The 19,390-nt window shown below is 40.9% G+C and overlaps 1 protein-coding gene across 9 annotated transcripts in view; it reads right to left on the bottom strand.

Moving 5' to 3' along the window:
- The window catches only part of UTRN (utrophin), a 416,792-nt gene that overhangs the window by 288,107 nt on the left and 109,295 nt on the right, over nt 1–19,390 (bottom strand). For 8 of the 9 annotated variants that reach the window (XM_066615317.1, XM_066615308.1, XM_066615334.1 and 5 more), the window contains 9 exons: nt 19,102–19,282; nt 14,751–14,896; nt 13,537–13,749; nt 10,111–10,224; nt 7,173–7,319; nt 3,877–4,047; nt 1,761–1,940; nt 1,355–1,489; nt 103–252 (listed from right to left, as the gene is read on the bottom strand). In XM_066615317.1, the coding sequence (XP_066471414.1) occupies nt 103–252; nt 1,355–1,489; nt 1,761–1,940; nt 3,877–4,047; nt 7,173–7,319; nt 10,111–10,224; nt 13,537–13,749; nt 14,751–14,896; nt 19,102–19,282 (1,437 nt within the window). The remainder of the gene's footprint in view (nt 1–102; nt 253–1,354; nt 1,490–1,760; nt 1,941–3,876; nt 4,048–7,172; nt 7,320–10,110; nt 10,225–13,536; nt 13,750–14,750; nt 14,897–19,101; nt 19,283–19,390) is intronic. The other variant, XM_066615376.1, reaches the window with a different exon arrangement.

Here is a 19,390-nt window from a genome sequence, read left to right as displayed (position 1 = left end):
CTGTGCACTAGTGATTTCTGTCAACTGGTTTGAACCATATCAAGCTTCCATTAAAATTATACACAGAGGAGATTAATTTCCTACAAGAATACAAATTCTTACCAAATGACTTAATTCTTCATAACGGGCATTGAAAGCCTCCAATTTTTCACTGATAATTTCATCAAGGATCCCTCCATCAATCAATGTCTGACCAAGTTCCCGAATTTGAGTTCGATTATCAGTTGGATGGCGCAGAACAGACTCCAGAGACTACAAAAAAAAATTAAAGTGTTACTGTTTATTTTCTAGTATACTAGGGGCCCAACCCTAACCAACTTTCCAGTGCTGATGTAGCCGTGTCAACAGGGCATGAGTTGCATCCTGCAACAGGGGGGCAGTAACGGAGGCACCTGGAGATAAGGAAATGTTGGTAACATTACATTGGGGATGCATTGCAGCTGCATCAGCACTGGAAAGTTGGAAATGAGTAGGCCCTAAACCTATTACCCCAATATTTTACCATAACACACAGGTATTTTCATCAGCAAAAACACAAGCATATTTTTACCATGTTCATCAACTAACAGAACCCCCAAAACTAATGAATGTAAATGCACATGGGCCACTGTTCCTTAGAATATTTTACAGTACAAATACAAATTTAATTTATTGTTAAATACAGGCATCCCCCTCCCATATCCACAGAGATAGGTTCCTGCTGCTACCATGGATACCTGAAACCACAGATAGCAGTGAACCCTACTCAAATCTCCCCATGAGCCATTACACTCATGACTCGCCTCTCTTCATTTGCAGACACTTTGCAAAAAGAAGATTTTTGTTCCTTTTGTTTTGGAACAAGAAACAGACAGCGAGAAACTAGATTCATACTGCTAGACCAAGGACCACTACAAAAGGCAATAGTGAGAATGCTAAAGGGAAGTCCTCTGCTGTCCACTTCCTGCTAGCATTCTCACTGTTGGCTCCTGTAGCAATCCTCTAGCAGCAATGAGTGTAGGTTCTCACTGTCCGCATTCTGTTCCAAAGTGAAAGGAAGAAAAATCTTCCTTTTCCAAAAAGTTTGCAAGCAAAGAGGTGCGTTATGAGCATGACAGAAGGGTTTGCTAACAGCAGAAAAGTGAAACTGCAGGGATGAGGTCTGCAGATACGGTGAAATGCCTGTACAACTTGTACAGGTTTATATAAATAATTAAAACAGTGAGATAACACTAAGATTTGCAACCACTGCAGCCATCCCATCTTTAAATGAAACAGTAAAATATTTATTCTAAAAAAACAGTGGTCCATGTGCATTTACTATCCCTTTTCCTGCACATATAGTAACTTCATAGAGCAGCCCCTGCCCCAGTACCTCAAGAGCTTCATTGACTGCATCCACTTTATCAGGTAGGTTTGCACTGCTTTTCATCCTTTCTTCCAAAGTATTTAGCCAGGCGGTCTCTAAGTCCAGATAGTGAAGCAGCTCAATCCAGCAAGACCATACTTCCTGTGAAAATTATGGCACCACTAAAATATAGTTTCTTATACAATTCCTTGGATTTTTGAGGAACATTTCCAATCATTCAAATGTATTAGAGGAACTCTGTGCATTCCTTTTAATACTGGAGTCACTGGCACATGCTTATTTTGTCCAGTCCAAAACACAAATAGTATAAATAGCAAGGGCCTAAGCTGCCCTCTAGAATCAGTACTGGGCAGATGACTTTAAAAGAATCATAGAATCAAATGACAAAAAGAAAAGGCTGTGAGAACCATACCTCTAAAGTGTGGCATTTTCCCCGGATCCTATTGCAGAGCAGCTGGTAGTTCTCCAATACAAGGTTGAGCTCAGTTGTTAAGTCCTGACCACCAGATGGCAGTTTAGCAGCTAACAATTTGATGTTGTCCTTTAGAATTTTAACCCGCACTTCCTTCTGCATAACATCCTCTTTTGCTCTCTGCTTAAAGAAAGGGAATACTGACCAGCTGAACCCAATTCCAAAACCTCAGTCTTCATTACATAAATGAATAAATCTCCACTACCCATCTGTTACTCTAAGTAAAGATTATTTTTATCATCATCATCAATAATAATAATAAAATGAAAAGATGGCCAACCAAGCAGTCCATGGATTCCATAAAACTCCATTTGATGCTCTGGTGAATTATTTAATCGCATTTGTATTAGTCTGAACACCACCAAGGAGTTCACGCAGCATGTGGGACTAACGCAATTTTTTAATTTCAATTTATACCATGATACAAGTCAGGACAACAGACACAAATCACTGTCATCCAGTAAGATCAACTGCTGAGTACGTTTTTCAACCCAGGAGTCACTACTGAATGACAATACTCCTGCCATTATACAACGCTGTCACTACAGTTTGCCAAGTTCTCAGAATTTTATCCTCAATGATTTTCACTACGCCTAAGATGGTCATAACATGGGTTAGTCCAGAAGATAGGACTGGGCCCTTCCTCACAGAAGCTGCACAAGCTGACCCATTTCCTCACTCACTAAGTGCAATGTTCTTTTACTTCGTAATTCCTCTGGGGTAGTTCATTCAAACCACCTGTCGATGTGTGCACAAAATTCTACTTTAAAACAATATTTATTACACATGTTGATACGTGTACCCACAGATGAACCACCCACAGGCACTTCTGAAGCAGCAGGATGGCATGTTGGATGAGAAAGGTATGTTGCGCCCATGATCCAAATTGTCAGAACTGCCCCTCTAATTTACTATTCTATTCTAAAAAGTGCAATTTTGGAGGGGATTTTTTAGTCAATTTCATCATGCTGTCTATCTTGATTTCTAATGTTCATCAAAAACTTCTCCAGTAGCTACAGAATAATTTTTAAAATCTGAGATTTCAATCAAATGTCCCACCAAACATTATAAGGCCAGATGCAACTCGCTGTGCTAATTAATATTTAAGGAAGTTTGTGATCAAAGCCAGATCATGTTCATGGAAAACTACCAAAGTCATAATTAGCTACAATTAACAATATTCACCAAAATACTGTTACATTGCAGAAAATGCACAAACAAAGAGGGATTTTATTTTAATTTTTTAATTTTTTAAATTAAATATTGTTTAATATTAATATGCATCCTCTCTTAATTCATGTGTTTCTTCCAGTTTTCTCTCAGTGCTGAGTTATCATGAAACTTCAATAAAAACAACATGTAAAGCAAAATCTACATTGAGGCACAAATGCAGGCTTTATTGTCCCCTGTCCTGACATCAGAGCGCTGCTTCAGCACTGGTCTGCCTTAGTTCAGCATTTGAAAAAAAAACTTATCTGCCCTTCAGAATCGCAACCCTGATCAGACCTAGCCACACAGTATAGTGAAATATATTATTTCCCCTTTTCTCAGTCCTTGCTTTACATCCATCAATACTCTAAGTCCTCACACTCAAAATAAGCCCACGGTACCCCAAAAAATAAGATCCACTTCCACCAGTGTGGAGGAATCCTACGCCTAGACCAATTTCAATATTTCAAAGTGCAGGTTCTTTCCCCTTCACTCCTAAAAGACTTAGGCATGGTTCTAACAGAGACAGACACACATTTGTCCTGTTGTAAAGTCCTAAAAAGGCAATCATATTTCTTAAACCTAAGTAGCTTTTTCTCCTTCTCTCACATTCAATCACTTACTAAGAATGATCAGCATGGATAACTTGGAAATAAGAAATTCCCACTATTTTAACAGAATAGTTTTTTTTCTTTTGAGGTTAACATCTTTTTAAAATCAGAGTTTATTCCAAAAACCTCCAAACTATTTCATAGAAAGCAATTTCACTTTCAATAATGGCTAACATAAACCCAAGCTCTGTGATTTAGATTATTTTACGTAATCAAGCTTTTCTAGTATTTCTGACCTTCATTTCTTCCACAGCATTCTCCAGCTCATCTGGACTCTTGTATTCAAAATCTCTCTCCAAATATTCTTCTTCAGCCTGAGCCATCCATTCTTGCATTTCTGCCAAATCCTTTTTGAGGTTCACAGCTTTTTCCTGACTTTCTGATAATTGATTTTTCTGACTAATGATCTAGCAAGTCAACCAAAAAACAAAAATGATAGCATTGGTAAAAGCAGTTATTTGACAAATACCTTAAGCAAAGCTTCATAAGGCAAATATCAGAGCACTGAAAGTTTCAGCCTCTTACTTTCTAGATAATAGTATCATTCAGCATTTATTTAAATCAGAAATTATCTAAATGCTGTTTCTATGGTTACAAAGCAAGGTCTCACATTATCAGTTACAGGCACAGACATATCGAACCAAATACTACTCTGCTTATTTTAAACAGTAGTGTGTTTACTATAGTTATAATAAACCTATAGTTGTACTTCAATAGGATGTGGGGCAGAACCATTCAAACTTCATAGAGATGGATGTGAATCAGCAACACAAACTATTGAGAACCCTGGTTCCAAGGCAAAATACCAGCAGTTATGGACAGAATTAACTCTGTAGTGGACAGACAGGATGTCCTAATTTAATGTAGAGCAGTGGTGCCCAAAGTGCACAATCCTACCCAATTTTCCAGTGCTGATGCAGCCATGACAACATCATGTGCGCTGAATCCTGCAGTGGAGAGGCAGTCATGGACACCTCCTTAATATAAGGGAACAAATGTTCATTACCCCAGGGCTGCATTGTGGCTGCATCAGTGCTGGAAAGCTGGACAGGGCTGGGCCCAAAGTGTGGTCAACAGACAGATTGCCAGTCTACCAGCCACTGATTGCCAGTCAGCGGCATAACTACTGGGGCTTTCTTCTCATTATCTGCAGCTCTCATTATCTGCCTGAACAAGATGCTGTGCATGCTCTTAAAAGACCGACAGCCCAATCCTAACTTGCGCTGGAACAGGCAGGCCAGTGGGCCTGCACTGAATCCAGCACAAGTTTCAGACAGCCAGAGAGAGGGAGAGCCACTACACTTAGACCAGGGAGAGCCACTACAGTCCCAAAGGGGCTACTTGGATCTGCGCCACCCTCAAGAGGTGGTGCAAATCCAAGCAACCAGGGACTGTCCTTGGCTGCCCAGGAACAGGCATAACTGCTAGATCCTGGCCCCACGTCCTGCTAACCACCTACCCTGGGAACGCCCACCGCCCTCCCTCCCCCCACCCTGGAACACCTCCTTTCTGCCCTTCCCAAACACCCCCAGAAGCCCCGTGTCCGTCGAGCTTGGCTGGTACAAACTTACCTCTCCCCGGGGCCCACAGCAACGGGGAGGCACACATCCATGTGCTGGCCTAACTTCCATCAGAGTGGCACAAAAGTGCTTTATGGCACTTTCGTGACACTCCCAGGTTGGTGCAAGGGACTTGCGCTGGCCCAGGGCACAGTTTGGATTGTGCCCTGAGAGCACGATCCAAACTCAGCCATCCGCCAGCGCAGCCTCCGTTCTACTGGCCTAGAGCGACACAACATGCTGTAAGGAACAATTGCAGCTACACACAGGTTGGCTATGCCGGCAGGACCTCATCCTGTCCTGAGGCTGCTGATGAAAGTTAAGTATGCTGCCGTGCAGTGTGGGGGCTGAGAGCGGGTGGCGGGAGGCAGTTTGAGGCTGGGGTGTTCCTGGGTGGAGGAGAGTAGAACAGGGGGTGGGACAGGAAGGGGATGGGATTAGTGGAGGGCCTCCTCTGCAATATCCTAACCCCACTCCTGGGCCATCCAGCATTACACCAGGCTGCTCAGACTTCCACCAGCTATATAGCTGGCGGAGATCCTAATATCTCCCATGAGACTGACTGGGGCATTAACTCAGGGTAAGAGGAAAAATATCCCCTTGTCCTGAGGAAACCTCCAGCCAGCTGCCAACCAGCACTAGATACAGCACAAGCCATGTGGCCTGCTTGCACCAGCTCTAATTAGGACTGAGCTGAGAGCTGCAAACTGGGACTTCCCTGCTTCAGACTTTGCCTCTGTCCAATTCACTTCCTGCTGCTTCTCAGCATCCACTCCCCCACTGTAATATGGAGATACTACTTACCTTACATGGTCATTGTAAGGACTGCATCAGGATACATCAAGATAATATAGTTCAAGTACTACACTAATGCTAATCATTAGATTTAGTGCCAACTTTCTTGCATAGGTCTCCACTCTCAAGTATAAGACTTCCTTGAAAAGAGGATACCTTTGGATCCAATCCTAGAACAGTAGGCCTCACAATAATCCTCCAAGATCAGGGGTTTTCAAACTGGGACATTGCGACGCCCCAGCCTGAGGGCCCTGGCCTCTTTCCCCTTAAGGGGCAGGGGCAGCAAGGAGGCAGGAACGCGAACCTGGGGATTCCCAGGATTGCGTCACTCAGGGGGCTGCAGGGGGTTGGCTGTGCTTACCAGAGCCTCCTACAGCCTCCCCTGGGTGCAGGGAGCTCTGCGCAACCGTCTGCAGGGCTCCCCGAAGCTTAGAAAGCGAAAGTGGAGCAATCGTGTCTCGCCTCGGCAAAACTGAAAGTGGAAAACGATTGCTCCACTTTTAATTCTGAAGCTTCGGGGAGCCCTGCAGATGGTCATGCAGGGCTCTCCGCACCCAGGGGAGGCTGCAGGAGGCTCTGGTAGGTACAGCCAAGCCCCTGCAGTCTTCTGAGTGACGCAATCCTGGGGATCGCGTCACTGCCTCCCCCCGCCCCCGCTGCCTCCCCCTGCCCCCGCAAGGACTTAAAGCGGTTTAAACTCTCCGAGAGAGTTTGAAAACTGCTGCTCTAAGACTGATTTGGGCAAATATCCATATTTCAGATGAGAGAATAAGGGTGACACGAGATCTGCCTTAGCCCACCTACAAAGCTTAGGGCTGACATGAAATCTGAACTACAGACAGCCTGATCACAGCTTACATTATAACCTACCGTGCTACATCAGCATTATACACCTGTGATGTTTTCACTGTTAAAGGACTTTTGTTTCTTGTTTCTATAAAAGATTTTTTGGTTGTCTTATTGTAATGTTATTACAATTATTTTTTGTAACTGTTTTGCGGCACTTTAAAAAGTGGAAAAAGAATTTATATATATAAAAAATGAAACAAATTAAAGTCTAACTGTTATCATATAGCTACCAAACTCTCCCTTTTGATATACACAATAAAGCTACTACTGTGAACACTGAGTGACAGATATGATAAAGCAAATAAAGAGTAATACTATCAGTGACTAACCTGTTTGCTCAATTTGTCCCACTGCGACTGGACATCTGTCAGCTTCAATTTCACCCAAGCATTAACAGGCTGGCCTCTTACAGTCGACTCTATTTCTTTCATCTCTTTTAGGGATAGCTCAGTCTTTTCCATTTCAACAACAAACATCTGCTCACAAATCAGAACAAAACATATTTCAATAGCTACTTTGCAGAGGACAGGTTGAAATACTGCTTACTTTATTAAAAGCACCATAAATAGATTTCTCATTCTTATCTTTTACAATTTCTAAAATACATAAAATGCATTACAGTGAGCCTGCTGTATCCTCGGGCTCCACATCAGCGAATTTAATCAATCATGGATTGAAAATCTGTTTTAAAAATTCACATACCCTGCTGTAGCCGCATTCACTTTGCACCCCGCCATTTCACAAGCCTTTTTGTCTACCCATCTACACAAGTTTAAGTAATTTATGTAGGTGTTAGGTAATTTACACAAGTTCAGACAATGTATGCAAAGTTCAGACAATGTATGAGATCTGCACAAATTTATGCAGATTTACACCATTTTGCCAGTGTGACATCTGCAGGCTTGAACGTCTGTGGATTTTGGTATGCGTGTTGTATTCCAGAACCAAACCCCCATGGATACAGAGGACCCACTGTATTTTTTTTTGGCTAAATTCAGCATATTGAGTTTCGTGCTTTCACTAGAAAATGACAATGACACCAATCAAGACTGCTTGAGTATGTCTGAAGTCTTGTACACAGATGGAATAGCTACTACCCACATACAAACAGCTGGTTTACTTTTAACTTACAAAACCGGTTTGCCATGTGGTATGACAGGCTTCTGGAATCAAGGAACTACCTGTGCAGTTTTCCATATTACAGTAAGGAATAGTCTCTCAAGTCCCCACCAGATGTACAATTATCCCATGCAAAATAACTTTATGTCTGTTAACTGGATCTGTGAATTTCAGTTCATGTAAGATTTAAAACTACATGTTCAGTCCAATCCAGTCCAAAAGCCACACCAGTCTTGCCTTCAGCATTGCCAACCAATCTTCAGCAGACTTCCTGCATTTGCATGTATCCCACCAGCAGTCACCAGCTAAAAAGGGTGTGAGTTCGCCCAGAGGGTTTGCCCTTCTGCAGGCTGTAAACTTCCTGGTTGCGCTAGTGACATGACACGATAGGGCAGCACAACAGGATTTATGTTTTTCATGCGTTTCATTTCATGTGTTTACTGTGCATGCATAGAGGGATAACTGGGAGCAGAAAACCTTGGAGATTGCTTCCAAGCAAGCAGGCGCAGGATTGTGCTCCAAAGTAGACATGAAGGGACATGCCCTACTCCCACTTCCTCCCACATCCACATTCAGAAAAAGAAGACAAAGATCTCAATTCCAAAAATAAGGTTTATATGTAGCAAGAATGTACAAAGAGCTTAAACCAACTCCACAAGGATCTGTAGGACACACTGATAAGCTCTACAACCTTGCATTCATTTATCTCCCTCCACTGCTACAGCCACGGCTGGCCAACTGATTACACAACTTTTCATCCTATGCACACTTTCCTGGGAGTAAGCCTCACTGAACACAATGGGACTACTGAACAGATCGTGCACATCCCTCAGCATGAAGGGAGGTGGCTTCCCTCAAACAGCCAAAAAGAAGAGATGACCCTCTGTAAAGGAAAAGCTCCCACAGGAGACATGCATGTCCCTCCTGCACACATACACCCAAGTTCATCATATTTCAAAGAGTTCTGGGTGGACTTGTTGGAAGAAGAAACCCAAAGAGCAGCCCAACCAATAGGGTACCTGAAGTGTTCACATGAAGCAGCACCCTTAGGTACCCTTTGAGAAGCAGCAAACATACAAGCCCCCAGCCCGTTCTGTCTATCACCCAGTCCAAACTGCCATTCCACCAGGCAACTTCTTCCAGCTTGCTGGGAGCAAGTTGGATGAGAGTCACAGCAGAGGCAGCCTCCTTCTCCGTCCAGCACAGTCGGAGGAAGAAGGGGGGGAAGTAGGAGCTGCTGCAGCTCCAAATCACTTCTCCACTTCTCCTAATGCAGCTCTAAATCACTCTTTCAAAGCATCCAGGAAGCAAGGAAAGGCAATTTCCCTGCTTACTGCCCCTTCCCTGCACTTTGAGATCATTGCACGCAGCCTTCCCACTTCATCCCCCTTCTGTGGCTACTGTGAGATACAGGAAGCTGGACCAAATGGGCCCTTGGCCTGATCCAACAGGGCTCTTGTGTTCTCATCACCACACTTGTTTTTGCAGCTATGCTAAAATACCTCCATGTCTTAGCAGAAGTAATCCACATTTTTAGATGCTCCTTTGAAAACATTGTTAATTTGAATAATTGTAGCACCGTTACGTTCTTTTCACCCCTGCTGATCAGAGACCATAACAATAAAGAATACAAATACAAAACACAACAAATATGGTTTATTGTGGATTTTGCTTGGGGTTTTTTCTTCTTTTTTAAAAAATCTGCATAATAGATCTTCAGAATTTTGGAAGGTTAGGCTAGGGATTCTTAAGAAAGCTTCACTTTCCTTAAAATGCCGTAGCGTGTCCTAAAATGTAAAACCTACCAACATTTTGAATAGAGTACTTAGCTCTACCATTCCTACCCAGAGAAGATGAATTGCACTATTCATTTTAAAAAATGCACGATCAAATCTTTTAAGACTAGACCACATCGCACTCTGTGTTTCATAAGATAAACTTTAAACTATCTGCCAAAAACTTTTAAATAAAGGTTCAAAAAGTACCATGCTATCCATGAATCAAAGGAATATAAACACACACAACTTAGATTCATCTTTGTCCAAGGCAGGGAAGTTTCATATGATGCATTATGCACAGTGCTTAAAAATAGCCCCAGAACAAAAGAAGCAAAATGAAGCACAGCTATTGTATGTAAGCATAACTTACCATGCATTGATCAAGCTGTTTTTGAAGTCCTTCAGGATCCCGTTGAATGACTCGCTCTTTCATTAAGAAATCTTTTACACCATCCAGCCATTTCTGAACCAGTTTTGAATCAGTCTGAATAGAAAATGCAACATTAATGAAATATTATGAACTGTAATTGAAAGCCCTGAACTAGAAGTTCTGAAAAATAGGGAAAACAGGCAATTATAATATTGATCCCAGTTTACTCATAGTTTGATCCACACTTAAACCAAAAATTATTTTGCAATAACATTAAAAACACTGAATCCTGGACAGATGGTGTGTGTTTAAGGGAACAGAAAAGAAGCCCAACAAAAAACCAACTACTAGAATTGAAACATCAAGGTGCCTCAAGAGACTAAGGGTCTGAAGGATTTCAAAACACTGAGGATGGAATCATGTTTAGTAATTAATAACAGTAGTAATAATTATCTTGTGGTCATAAAGTAAAATTGTATATATTCTATATAATATGAAGTGTCACCATAGGATACAGTCACTAGGATATTTTATTCCTATTTATTCCTTCTGTAGTACCAATAACAAAAATGAAAAGAAAAATTCTTGCCCCAAGGTGCTTACACAGGAGGAGACATATGTAATTCAACAAGGATGAGTGCTAAGATATTGTGTCAAAGTGAATTTTGAGGAGAGATTTCAAAAAGAAAACAGACCTTTCAAAGAGTTTCAAAAAGGTCAGTGTCACCTGAGGGTTCAAGAACAGATTTCCAGGCCTATGGGTAGCAAGGGAAAAAGGAGGCAAACAACCTTCAAATGGCTGAGAATGTGGGAGCTGGACAAATGAGATCACAAACAGGAAGACATCGTGATAGGGTAACTGGGGGCAAAGTATGAAGGGCTTTGACAGCAAGAAAAGAACTCATACCAGGTCTGGAGTGGAGAGGAAGCAAGTGTAAAGAAGGGTATCACATGGTCAGAGCAATGAGAGAGTTTCAGTCACTAAAAGAAATTTTTTTAAAAAAACTTTAAAAAAAATGAAAGCTGAAGTCAAGGCTTTGTGCCCAATCAACAAGTGGCAGACAACGTACTCTGCAAAAGGAGATGAAGCACAAGGAGAGAAAGGCAGGGTACAAAAGATAATAAGTTTGGACTTGGATACATTGAGTTTGAGATCAACTTTCAAATTTCAGATTCCCAACTGGAAACGTGGAATCAGATTCACGTTTAAGGCAGAGCAAATATCAGCACAGAGAACTGAAAACTCAAGTATTGACAAGGTTACCCACAGATAAGATATGGAGGACAGCAGAGAGTTGAGAACAGATCCTTGGGTGGCCCTGGTGAAAACAGAGAAAACAGGGGAAAAGCTTCTTCCCATGGAAACACTGAATGGGCAATTGCAGAGGCAGAAAGAGAACCAATGGATGACAGCATCGTAGAAACCTACAGCATGAAACAAGTCAAGCAGGCAGGGTGATTAATAGTGTCTAAGACAGTTCAGGGATCAAAGAGGATAAGAACAGACCAGAAACCTTGGGACATGACAGACTTTGGATTTGGAACCGAACTCCAATCTTTGTGGTCTCCTTCAATGGCCTAAGAAATAACACTTCCAGAATTGAATTGTGCTTTTCATTTTTTTTCTCCACTGATTATGCAAACCTACTGCAATGTTAAAGGACATGTGTTCTAGGCATTCAAAGTTCTACTGTAGCTATTTGTGTCCCAATACAGAAGAGCAATTTATTACTGGATTCTTGGCATTTTTTGACCTACCTCCAGCTTATGGTATTTTTTTCAGCTGAACTGAATGGCTTGTAAAAAACAAAATTTCAAACAGAGAGCAAAAACAATAGTTCCAAACATATTCCAAACTGCCTGTAAGAGATGCTTTATATCTGTCCTAGACAACACAGCAGTGAAATACTTTTCAGTAGGACTATTAGTCACATATCACCTAAAATTCTCAAAACACATTGCATAAAACAACCCCTACATTCAATCCTTACTAGTACACCACAGTGGAAGTTTCTCCCCACCTCTTTCCAAAAGGAAATCTGCCTTCATAAGATGTTTAGGTAGCAAAAGAATTTTAAAATACAGAGCAACTGTCCCAAATTAACTAAGTATCTAGGACAGGTGGTGGTCTTGAACAGGAAACCGGAAGTAGCATTCTGAAGCCTGCAGAGGGCACGGGCGGATGTGCGCGGCCTCTTCAAGCTTCAGAAAAACCTCCAGAGGCAACCAGAGCACAGCTTTGGTCTCCTTCAGAGGGTTTAGGGAAATTCAAGCCTGGCTCAATGCAAGTCTGGGGGACTCGCAATGAACCAGATCCTCAGATATAAAATCCGCAAATAAACAGGCTTAATCTTAATAAACAGGCAGATTAAGGGCTGCATTGCCCTTTCCAGCACTGACATAAGGGCAATGCAGCTCTGAGGTAAGGGAACAAACATTCCCTTACTTTGAGGAGGCCTCCATGAGTGACACCCAACTGCAGGACGCAGCACACGTCCCATTGGCACCACTATGCCAGTACTGGAAAGCACTGACATAAGGGGTTAGGATTGCACCCATAGTTGATTATTTTTATGAAAAGGTTTAAGTACTGATGAATAAATGAGTGCTCAGATTTTTTTTTAATTTATGGCATTTTTATTCTACCCTTCTTTTAAGGAGCTCATTGTCCCAGAAGAAGAATGACCTAGCCAAACTACTGTAATGAAAGCATTTGGAAATCACCTCCACAATGGGAAGCATTGCAACCTGAGGCAGCACAAACTCCTGGGTCATACTGCAGTACAGGCGGAAGGGAGAAAAAAGAATATTTTATATAATCTATTCCTATACTGCTCTTCAAATATCCTTAGAATTGCTCACAACAATAAGAAAAATGCAACACACACAATGGTAAAACACCTAAAAAGTTTAAAAAAAGAACAGATAAAACTGGGTAGCGACAAAGGCACAGTATTAATAAAGGACAGGGAGAATAGAAAGGCCTTCATCCGACACAGAAAAGCTAAAAGAATAAGTACCAAGAGAGCCTCCCTGAAATTCTGTCAATGGAGTGCCATAGTTGAGAAGACCACATTCCCAGTTATCATTCATATCATCTCTGCCGGCAGGGAAACCCTGAAGTAGCCTTCACTAATAATCTCACTTGCACTTATGAGCATACCTTCATGTATCCTGGGTCCCACCTTCTAGGGCTTTAAAGGTGAGGACAGGCACTTTGAAGTGTACTTGAAAATGGTTATCAGTGAAAATGATATCCGTGAGAGATGTCACAACCACTAGTAGGGGGTCAGAAATGTCTGTCATATTTTACATGAACTGAAGTTTCTGAATACTCTTCAAAAGGCAATCCCATGCACAACATATTGTAATAGTACGATTACAAAAAGGTATTTGAATAAATCTAAGAACTAGTTAAATGTTTACCTCAAATACTCTCAGTTTGGAAATAATTTCTTCCAATACATGGATATCTTTAGAAACCTTTGTCTTCAACTTGTCCCTGTATCCCTGCAAATATTTAAACTCTTGCTTGTAGAGCTCTGATTTATCAGCAGTAATATGCTTCTCTAAGACTTGAGTGTCTGCAGCAAGTCTATCTACAGCAGTTTTCTGGTTTTCTAGAGTTTCATCAATTGTCTGCAGGAAAAGGTTTAAACAACAAGCAAAAACAGTTGCATACAAGAAGTGCCAGTAATGTTCCCAGGACTGGATATGGCCTCTGTCTAACTTACAAAAGTTGCCTCATACCAAAATGTGATTTGACTCCACAGCCATAACTGAATGAATTCAAGCCTCTGAATGTTGTGCTGACGTTTCAGGGCAACGGTATGTTGCATATAGATACTGTTGATAAGAATAAGAATCTTAAGGCCACCAAGGTTTATCTACCCAACATACTTCTACAAGTTCCATTATGGGTCAACCTAAAGGACAGTTCTGGGAAAAATTTTCTGGGAGAAAGACCTTGGTGGGCCAAAAGCCGTTAGTATGCTATTCAGTACCTGATTGTGTGTGAGTAAATATAATGATGAGTTCTATCCATCTCAACCTTAGATACAATCCCAAAGGGGTCAGTAACAAGGGAAACAGGTACAGCTCTAACTTGAGGTGACAGTGCATCACTCTAAAGCAGAGGTCTCCAAATCGGAAACCACTGTGTCCCAAAAAAGCCCTCTCTGTCCCGTTTTGCCATAGCACTGTATTTCTTTCAAGCTGATCTGAGCACAGGGATACAGAATGCTAAGTGCCGCTCATGGGTGAAGGGCTTTTTCCAAACCCTGAATCCAGCCCATAGGACAGCATTTGGAGAGCTCTGCTCTAAAGGGAAAATCTCCAGGGATTTTTAAGAGATTTTCTGCAGTATAATTTCTGGGGCTATAGGATCACTCACTTCTTAGCTGCTTTTATTAGATCCACAAATTGTATATCTACCACATGTTTGTGCTTATTACAATTATTTTACTTGGTTTTCATTTATGCAAACATGGCATAAGCCAATCATACTCCTCTCTCTCCCCCCACTGATACCCGCTGACATAAGTCAGTTTGGTTAAAACTGTGACATAAATGGGAACCAACCTGCCTGTGGACAGTGAAATCTGAACTTAAATTTGGTAAGTTGCTAACAATAAACCTACCTTTGTCTGTTGTAGAGCTCTCTCAACTTGAGCAAAGTCATTCACTGTACTCATGACGGATTTCACCTTGCTTTCCAATTCATTCAGCTCATCCTTCAGTTTCTTCAAAGAATCCAAATAATCCTTAGAAGGCTGGCTTTCCAATTCTATTTTTAAAATAAAATTATAAAGCCAAGTTCAACAACTTTCTTACTAAAAATTATAAATACATTTATATATTTATATAAATATGTTTTAAGAAGTAAGGACACAAAAGTACTCCTTTTGACTGAATGCATTACACTGGGTAGTAGGTTCATCCAAAGCATGGAAACTCTGCTGCAACACAGGTAGCTGTATCAAACTGAATAATGCTAGACATACCCTTCGAATGTGGAAGTGACTGACTCCAATCTGACAGTGCTACTTAATACCTGAAACTGCTAGAAGAGAGTGGACTTCAGACATTTAAAACATTTCTGAGTATGAAAGTACATGGAAGACAGAAAGTGTGTGCATCTTTATTAACACCCAAGTAGCTCCAAGAGTACCACTGAAAAGGTGTGGGGGGAACTGATTATTCTATCAAATGATTCTTTTAAAATCATTTGTTTCTAAACAATCAGGTTTCATAAGTTTTTTTCTTTATTTTACTCAGAAGTGCTATAGTTACATCATTCAGTATCTATTGCAAATGCTTTCTGATTCAAGGAAACCTTTTAACACCCTTAAACTACCCTAAGACCTCAGCTCAGGAGGGAAAACCCTCAGCTCCAGAAGCTCTGTCTTTATCCTGGAGGCCCACTTTCCAGCCCTGGTGTAGCCATGCCAATGGAATATGCACTGCACCCTGTGGTGGGAGAGTAGTTATGGAGGCCCCTTGCTTTGGGAAGCAAAGCAGCTGCACTGGCACTGGAAAGTTGGATAGAATTGGGCTCTTAGCCCCTTCCCTCACTGGCAACTTTTTGCTAGGTGGCAAACACTTCTCTGGCATTTCAGTTAAATTAATGCTCTAATATGTGACTGTCTTTTCCTGCTCCTCAGTTAGTAACAGTTCAGTTGGTCATTTTGATTTTGGTTTGGTTTTATAGCTTTTGTTTATTGTGATATTTTAGATAAATTAATTATTGTATTTTTAAGTGATACAAGATGCCTTAGAGCTCTCTTCTAAAGCAGAGAGGTGAAGTATAAACCATTAAATATATACTGAATATTTGTTCATGATTTCAGCAGAAATATGCAATATAAAAACTTAAAAGGAAATTTTCCATAAAGAAGCATACTTTTTACTAGAGTTCATCTTTAAACTCTTCAGTGTGGAATACAGCATTAATGCTAACATTTTGCCTCTGTTCTAAAAAGTTTGAAGCAGCATTTGAAAGAATTGATTTAGCATTTCTTTGTTTGGAAACTGCAAAACTATGAAGACTACCATACACTGAACTTCAAAATCAAAACTAATATCCTCAATGGCAAGGGTGCCCAAACCCCAGCCCAGGGGCCACTTGCGGCCCTTAAGGACTCCCAATCTGGCCCACAGGGAGCCCCCAGTCTCCAATGAGCCTCTGGCCCTCCAGAGCCTTGCTGGAGCCCGCTCTGGCCCAAAGCAACTGCTCGCATTGTTAGTGTGACTGTTTGATCTCTCACGTGAGCTGTGGGATGAGTGCTCCCTCCACTGCTTGCTGTTTCACATCTGTGATGCAGCAGCAAAGAAAAGGCTGGCTTTGTGTAAGTCCTTTTATAGATATTGAGCTATTGCAAGACCTTCATTCATTTATATAAGTTCCATCTCTAATATATTCATTTATGTAAATTTATTCAAAATTGAAATGTAAATTAATTCTTTTTTATTCCTGGCCCCCTGACACAAAGATGATGTGGCCCTCCTGCCAAAATGTTTGGGCATCCCTGCTCTATGATAAAGTGAGATCAGACTGTGAAAAAATTTAAAGATACCAAGTAATTATTCACCATAACTGTGATAAGAGTGTGTTGGTGTGTTCCTTAGAGAACAGCAGGGCAGGGCAGTATTCTACCTTAAACCAGTGGGCAGTTCAATTGACATGTCCATAATCAAATCTGAACACATTTTATTTTTATTCATCACAAATATTTCAATCCCATTTGTATGAATAAGCACTAAACAGAAAAGGAAAATACAGGTTGTGCCTCATTATCCACTGGAGTTCTGTTCCAGAACCCCTGGTGGATTAAGAAAATCAGTGGATACCAAGTCAGTGGAAAAACAGCTTTAAAGAACAACTTCCAGGTTTCTTGCTCCTCCACTGGCACCCCAGAATGTACTGACATAGACACTATACCGTATTCAGCCACTAAATGGGGTGAATAATGGAATCTAATAAAACAACATTATTCCACTAGATTCCATTATTCACCCCATCTAGTGACTAAATGCGTATAGCGTCTATACCGATGCATTCTGGTGCAACAAGGGAGGAACAAGAAACCAAGAAGTGGGTCATTAAAGCTACCTTTAACCCAAAGAAGCTTGCAAGTAGTGCAGTTTAAGAGTGTGAAGATAGGAAATTAGATTTTGGTGCTTTTTTACAAGGCATTTAAAGATGGACCCTGGTATCAGTGGTGAGTCAAATCAGTGGATGCCAAATCAATCACCTGTAGATCTCTGCAACGCTAGCTGTTCTTACCTTTCTCTACAAAATATTTCAACTAAGTCATAATATTTCAACTATCTTAAAGATACCATGAAGGTCAATCTCCATGCCTGTAAAAAAAAAGTATAAAACCTAGTGAAATGCATATCTCTCCCTCTTAACCATACTTAAGTGATCAGGAATTCTTCAGATTAATGGCTCAATTAAATCTGGTGACAGCAAGTTGGATACAGGGCCACAGGCGCAGCATCTCCTGCATCCCACATGCCATCCCAGAGAAGAGGCCATTGGAAAGGAATAAGGGGGAAAAGACTTGCCTTACTTTCCCAGTCACCGCCTGGTCCCCTATGGGACTCCTCAAAGCTATACCTGCTCGGTTGCTGGCCTAACTGTAACGGGCCTGCTGGTGGCATGTTCAGGATCTGGTGGTTGCCTTTTCCACCCTCTCTGGCCCCAGTTCCATCCCAATCCCCACCACTCCAAGGGCAAACCCCACTAGCAGTTGGTCTGCACCACACAGCTGGCAGCACAGAACTTTACACCTGCTGCATCAGGGCCCTCATTGCAACAAGGGGGTCCTAATTTAACTGACATACCTGGAGGTATGCCAGTGTAATCTTAAAATAGGATTGAGCCCTAAGACTAGAAAGGTGATAAACATGTAAAGAAACACAATTAAAGACATGCAATATAAATAGAGCATAAGATAGCAGAGGCAATAATTTGAAACAGAACCTAAGTATTGTAACCTAAGGGTCTGTTTGCACAAAAGGAGGGAGATTTTTGCTAAACACTGCTTCCCTTGTGGGACCCTTGAACAGATGTGAAGGAAGTCACAACCCAGAGGAGCAAATTTCAAGGACTGCAAGATGCTGCAGAGGGAAAGGGAGATTGGTGAAAATTGCCCCTCTTCCTTGAGCAAATGGAGAAGATGACAATTTTAGGATGCAACTCAAGCAGCACTGATAAGTAACTTGAACTGTTTAGATATATTGTCTTTATTGGAGCAGTACATCAATACTGACATTTTGTGAGTTTATTGCTAACTTTAAGGAGTGCATTTTGGGTATGTGATTTAGTGAAACTGCCTAAAAAGACATATAATCAAGAAGTATATAAACAAATATCATGATATAATTTCACTTCTCTCTTTTTAAGCAAGGAAAATAAATAAAATTAGTTCACCTGTTTGAGACATATTAGTTGGCTTCACCCATTAACAAAGCCCTACATATTTATTATCTCACTAGATAGGGATCTAATGCATACCAGACTTTGGAGCATACCTTGGAAGAAATGATAAATATGAAACTTGTCTTGAAATGTTTCAAGTTATATAGTTTTTATATCAATTGTTCAAAAGTATATACAGGGTTTCTTTTGTATCTCAGTGCTTTCCGTTTCTTCCAAGATTCTTTGAAATTATCAGTATCATAAAGGACTTATTTCCACAAAGCAACAATCTAGGTAACACTTTTCTGAAGCAAATGGCTTTTATATAGCAAATTGGGGAAAACCAAAATGATACTTAATCCTTTCTAAGAAGCTAAAAAATCAACACCATACTTTCTGTGAGAATACATGACTTATACATAAGTATCAGCCAAGACCAAAGATGAATACAAAGCAGCTGTAAAGATACTGCTACTTGCACAAAGCAATAAAACAGCATGACAAGCAGGAGAAGGGTTTTTTTTCCTCCCAAAAAAGACATTCACACAAGTTAAATAAAAGCACACCTTTCTTTAACTGCTGTTGGAGAAAATCCAGATTTTGCTGGGCAGTCTTGAAGCGGTTAGTCAAAGAGCTGAGGCTATCCTCAATAAAATCTGGAGCAGCAGGCTGGGAAACAAGTGTCTCACACTTGGCTTTTAGGTGTTCAATTTGAGGACTCAGACTCAACAGGTGACTAAGTTCTCTCTGTGAAGCAAGTGAGCAAATATTTAAAATTGTTTGAACAATATTGGGTGAACAATATTAGGTGCACCTACTCAACAATTTTACACTACTACTGCAGGTTCACTTCAT

This window comes from Tiliqua scincoides, chromosome 1 (genome assembly GCF_035046505.1).
Source record: "Tiliqua scincoides isolate rTilSci1 chromosome 1, rTilSci1.hap2, whole genome shotgun sequence".
NCBI lineage: Eukaryota > Metazoa > Chordata > Lepidosauria > Squamata > Scincidae > Tiliqua > Tiliqua scincoides.
This window is presented reverse-complemented; position numbering and strand designations above follow the sequence as displayed.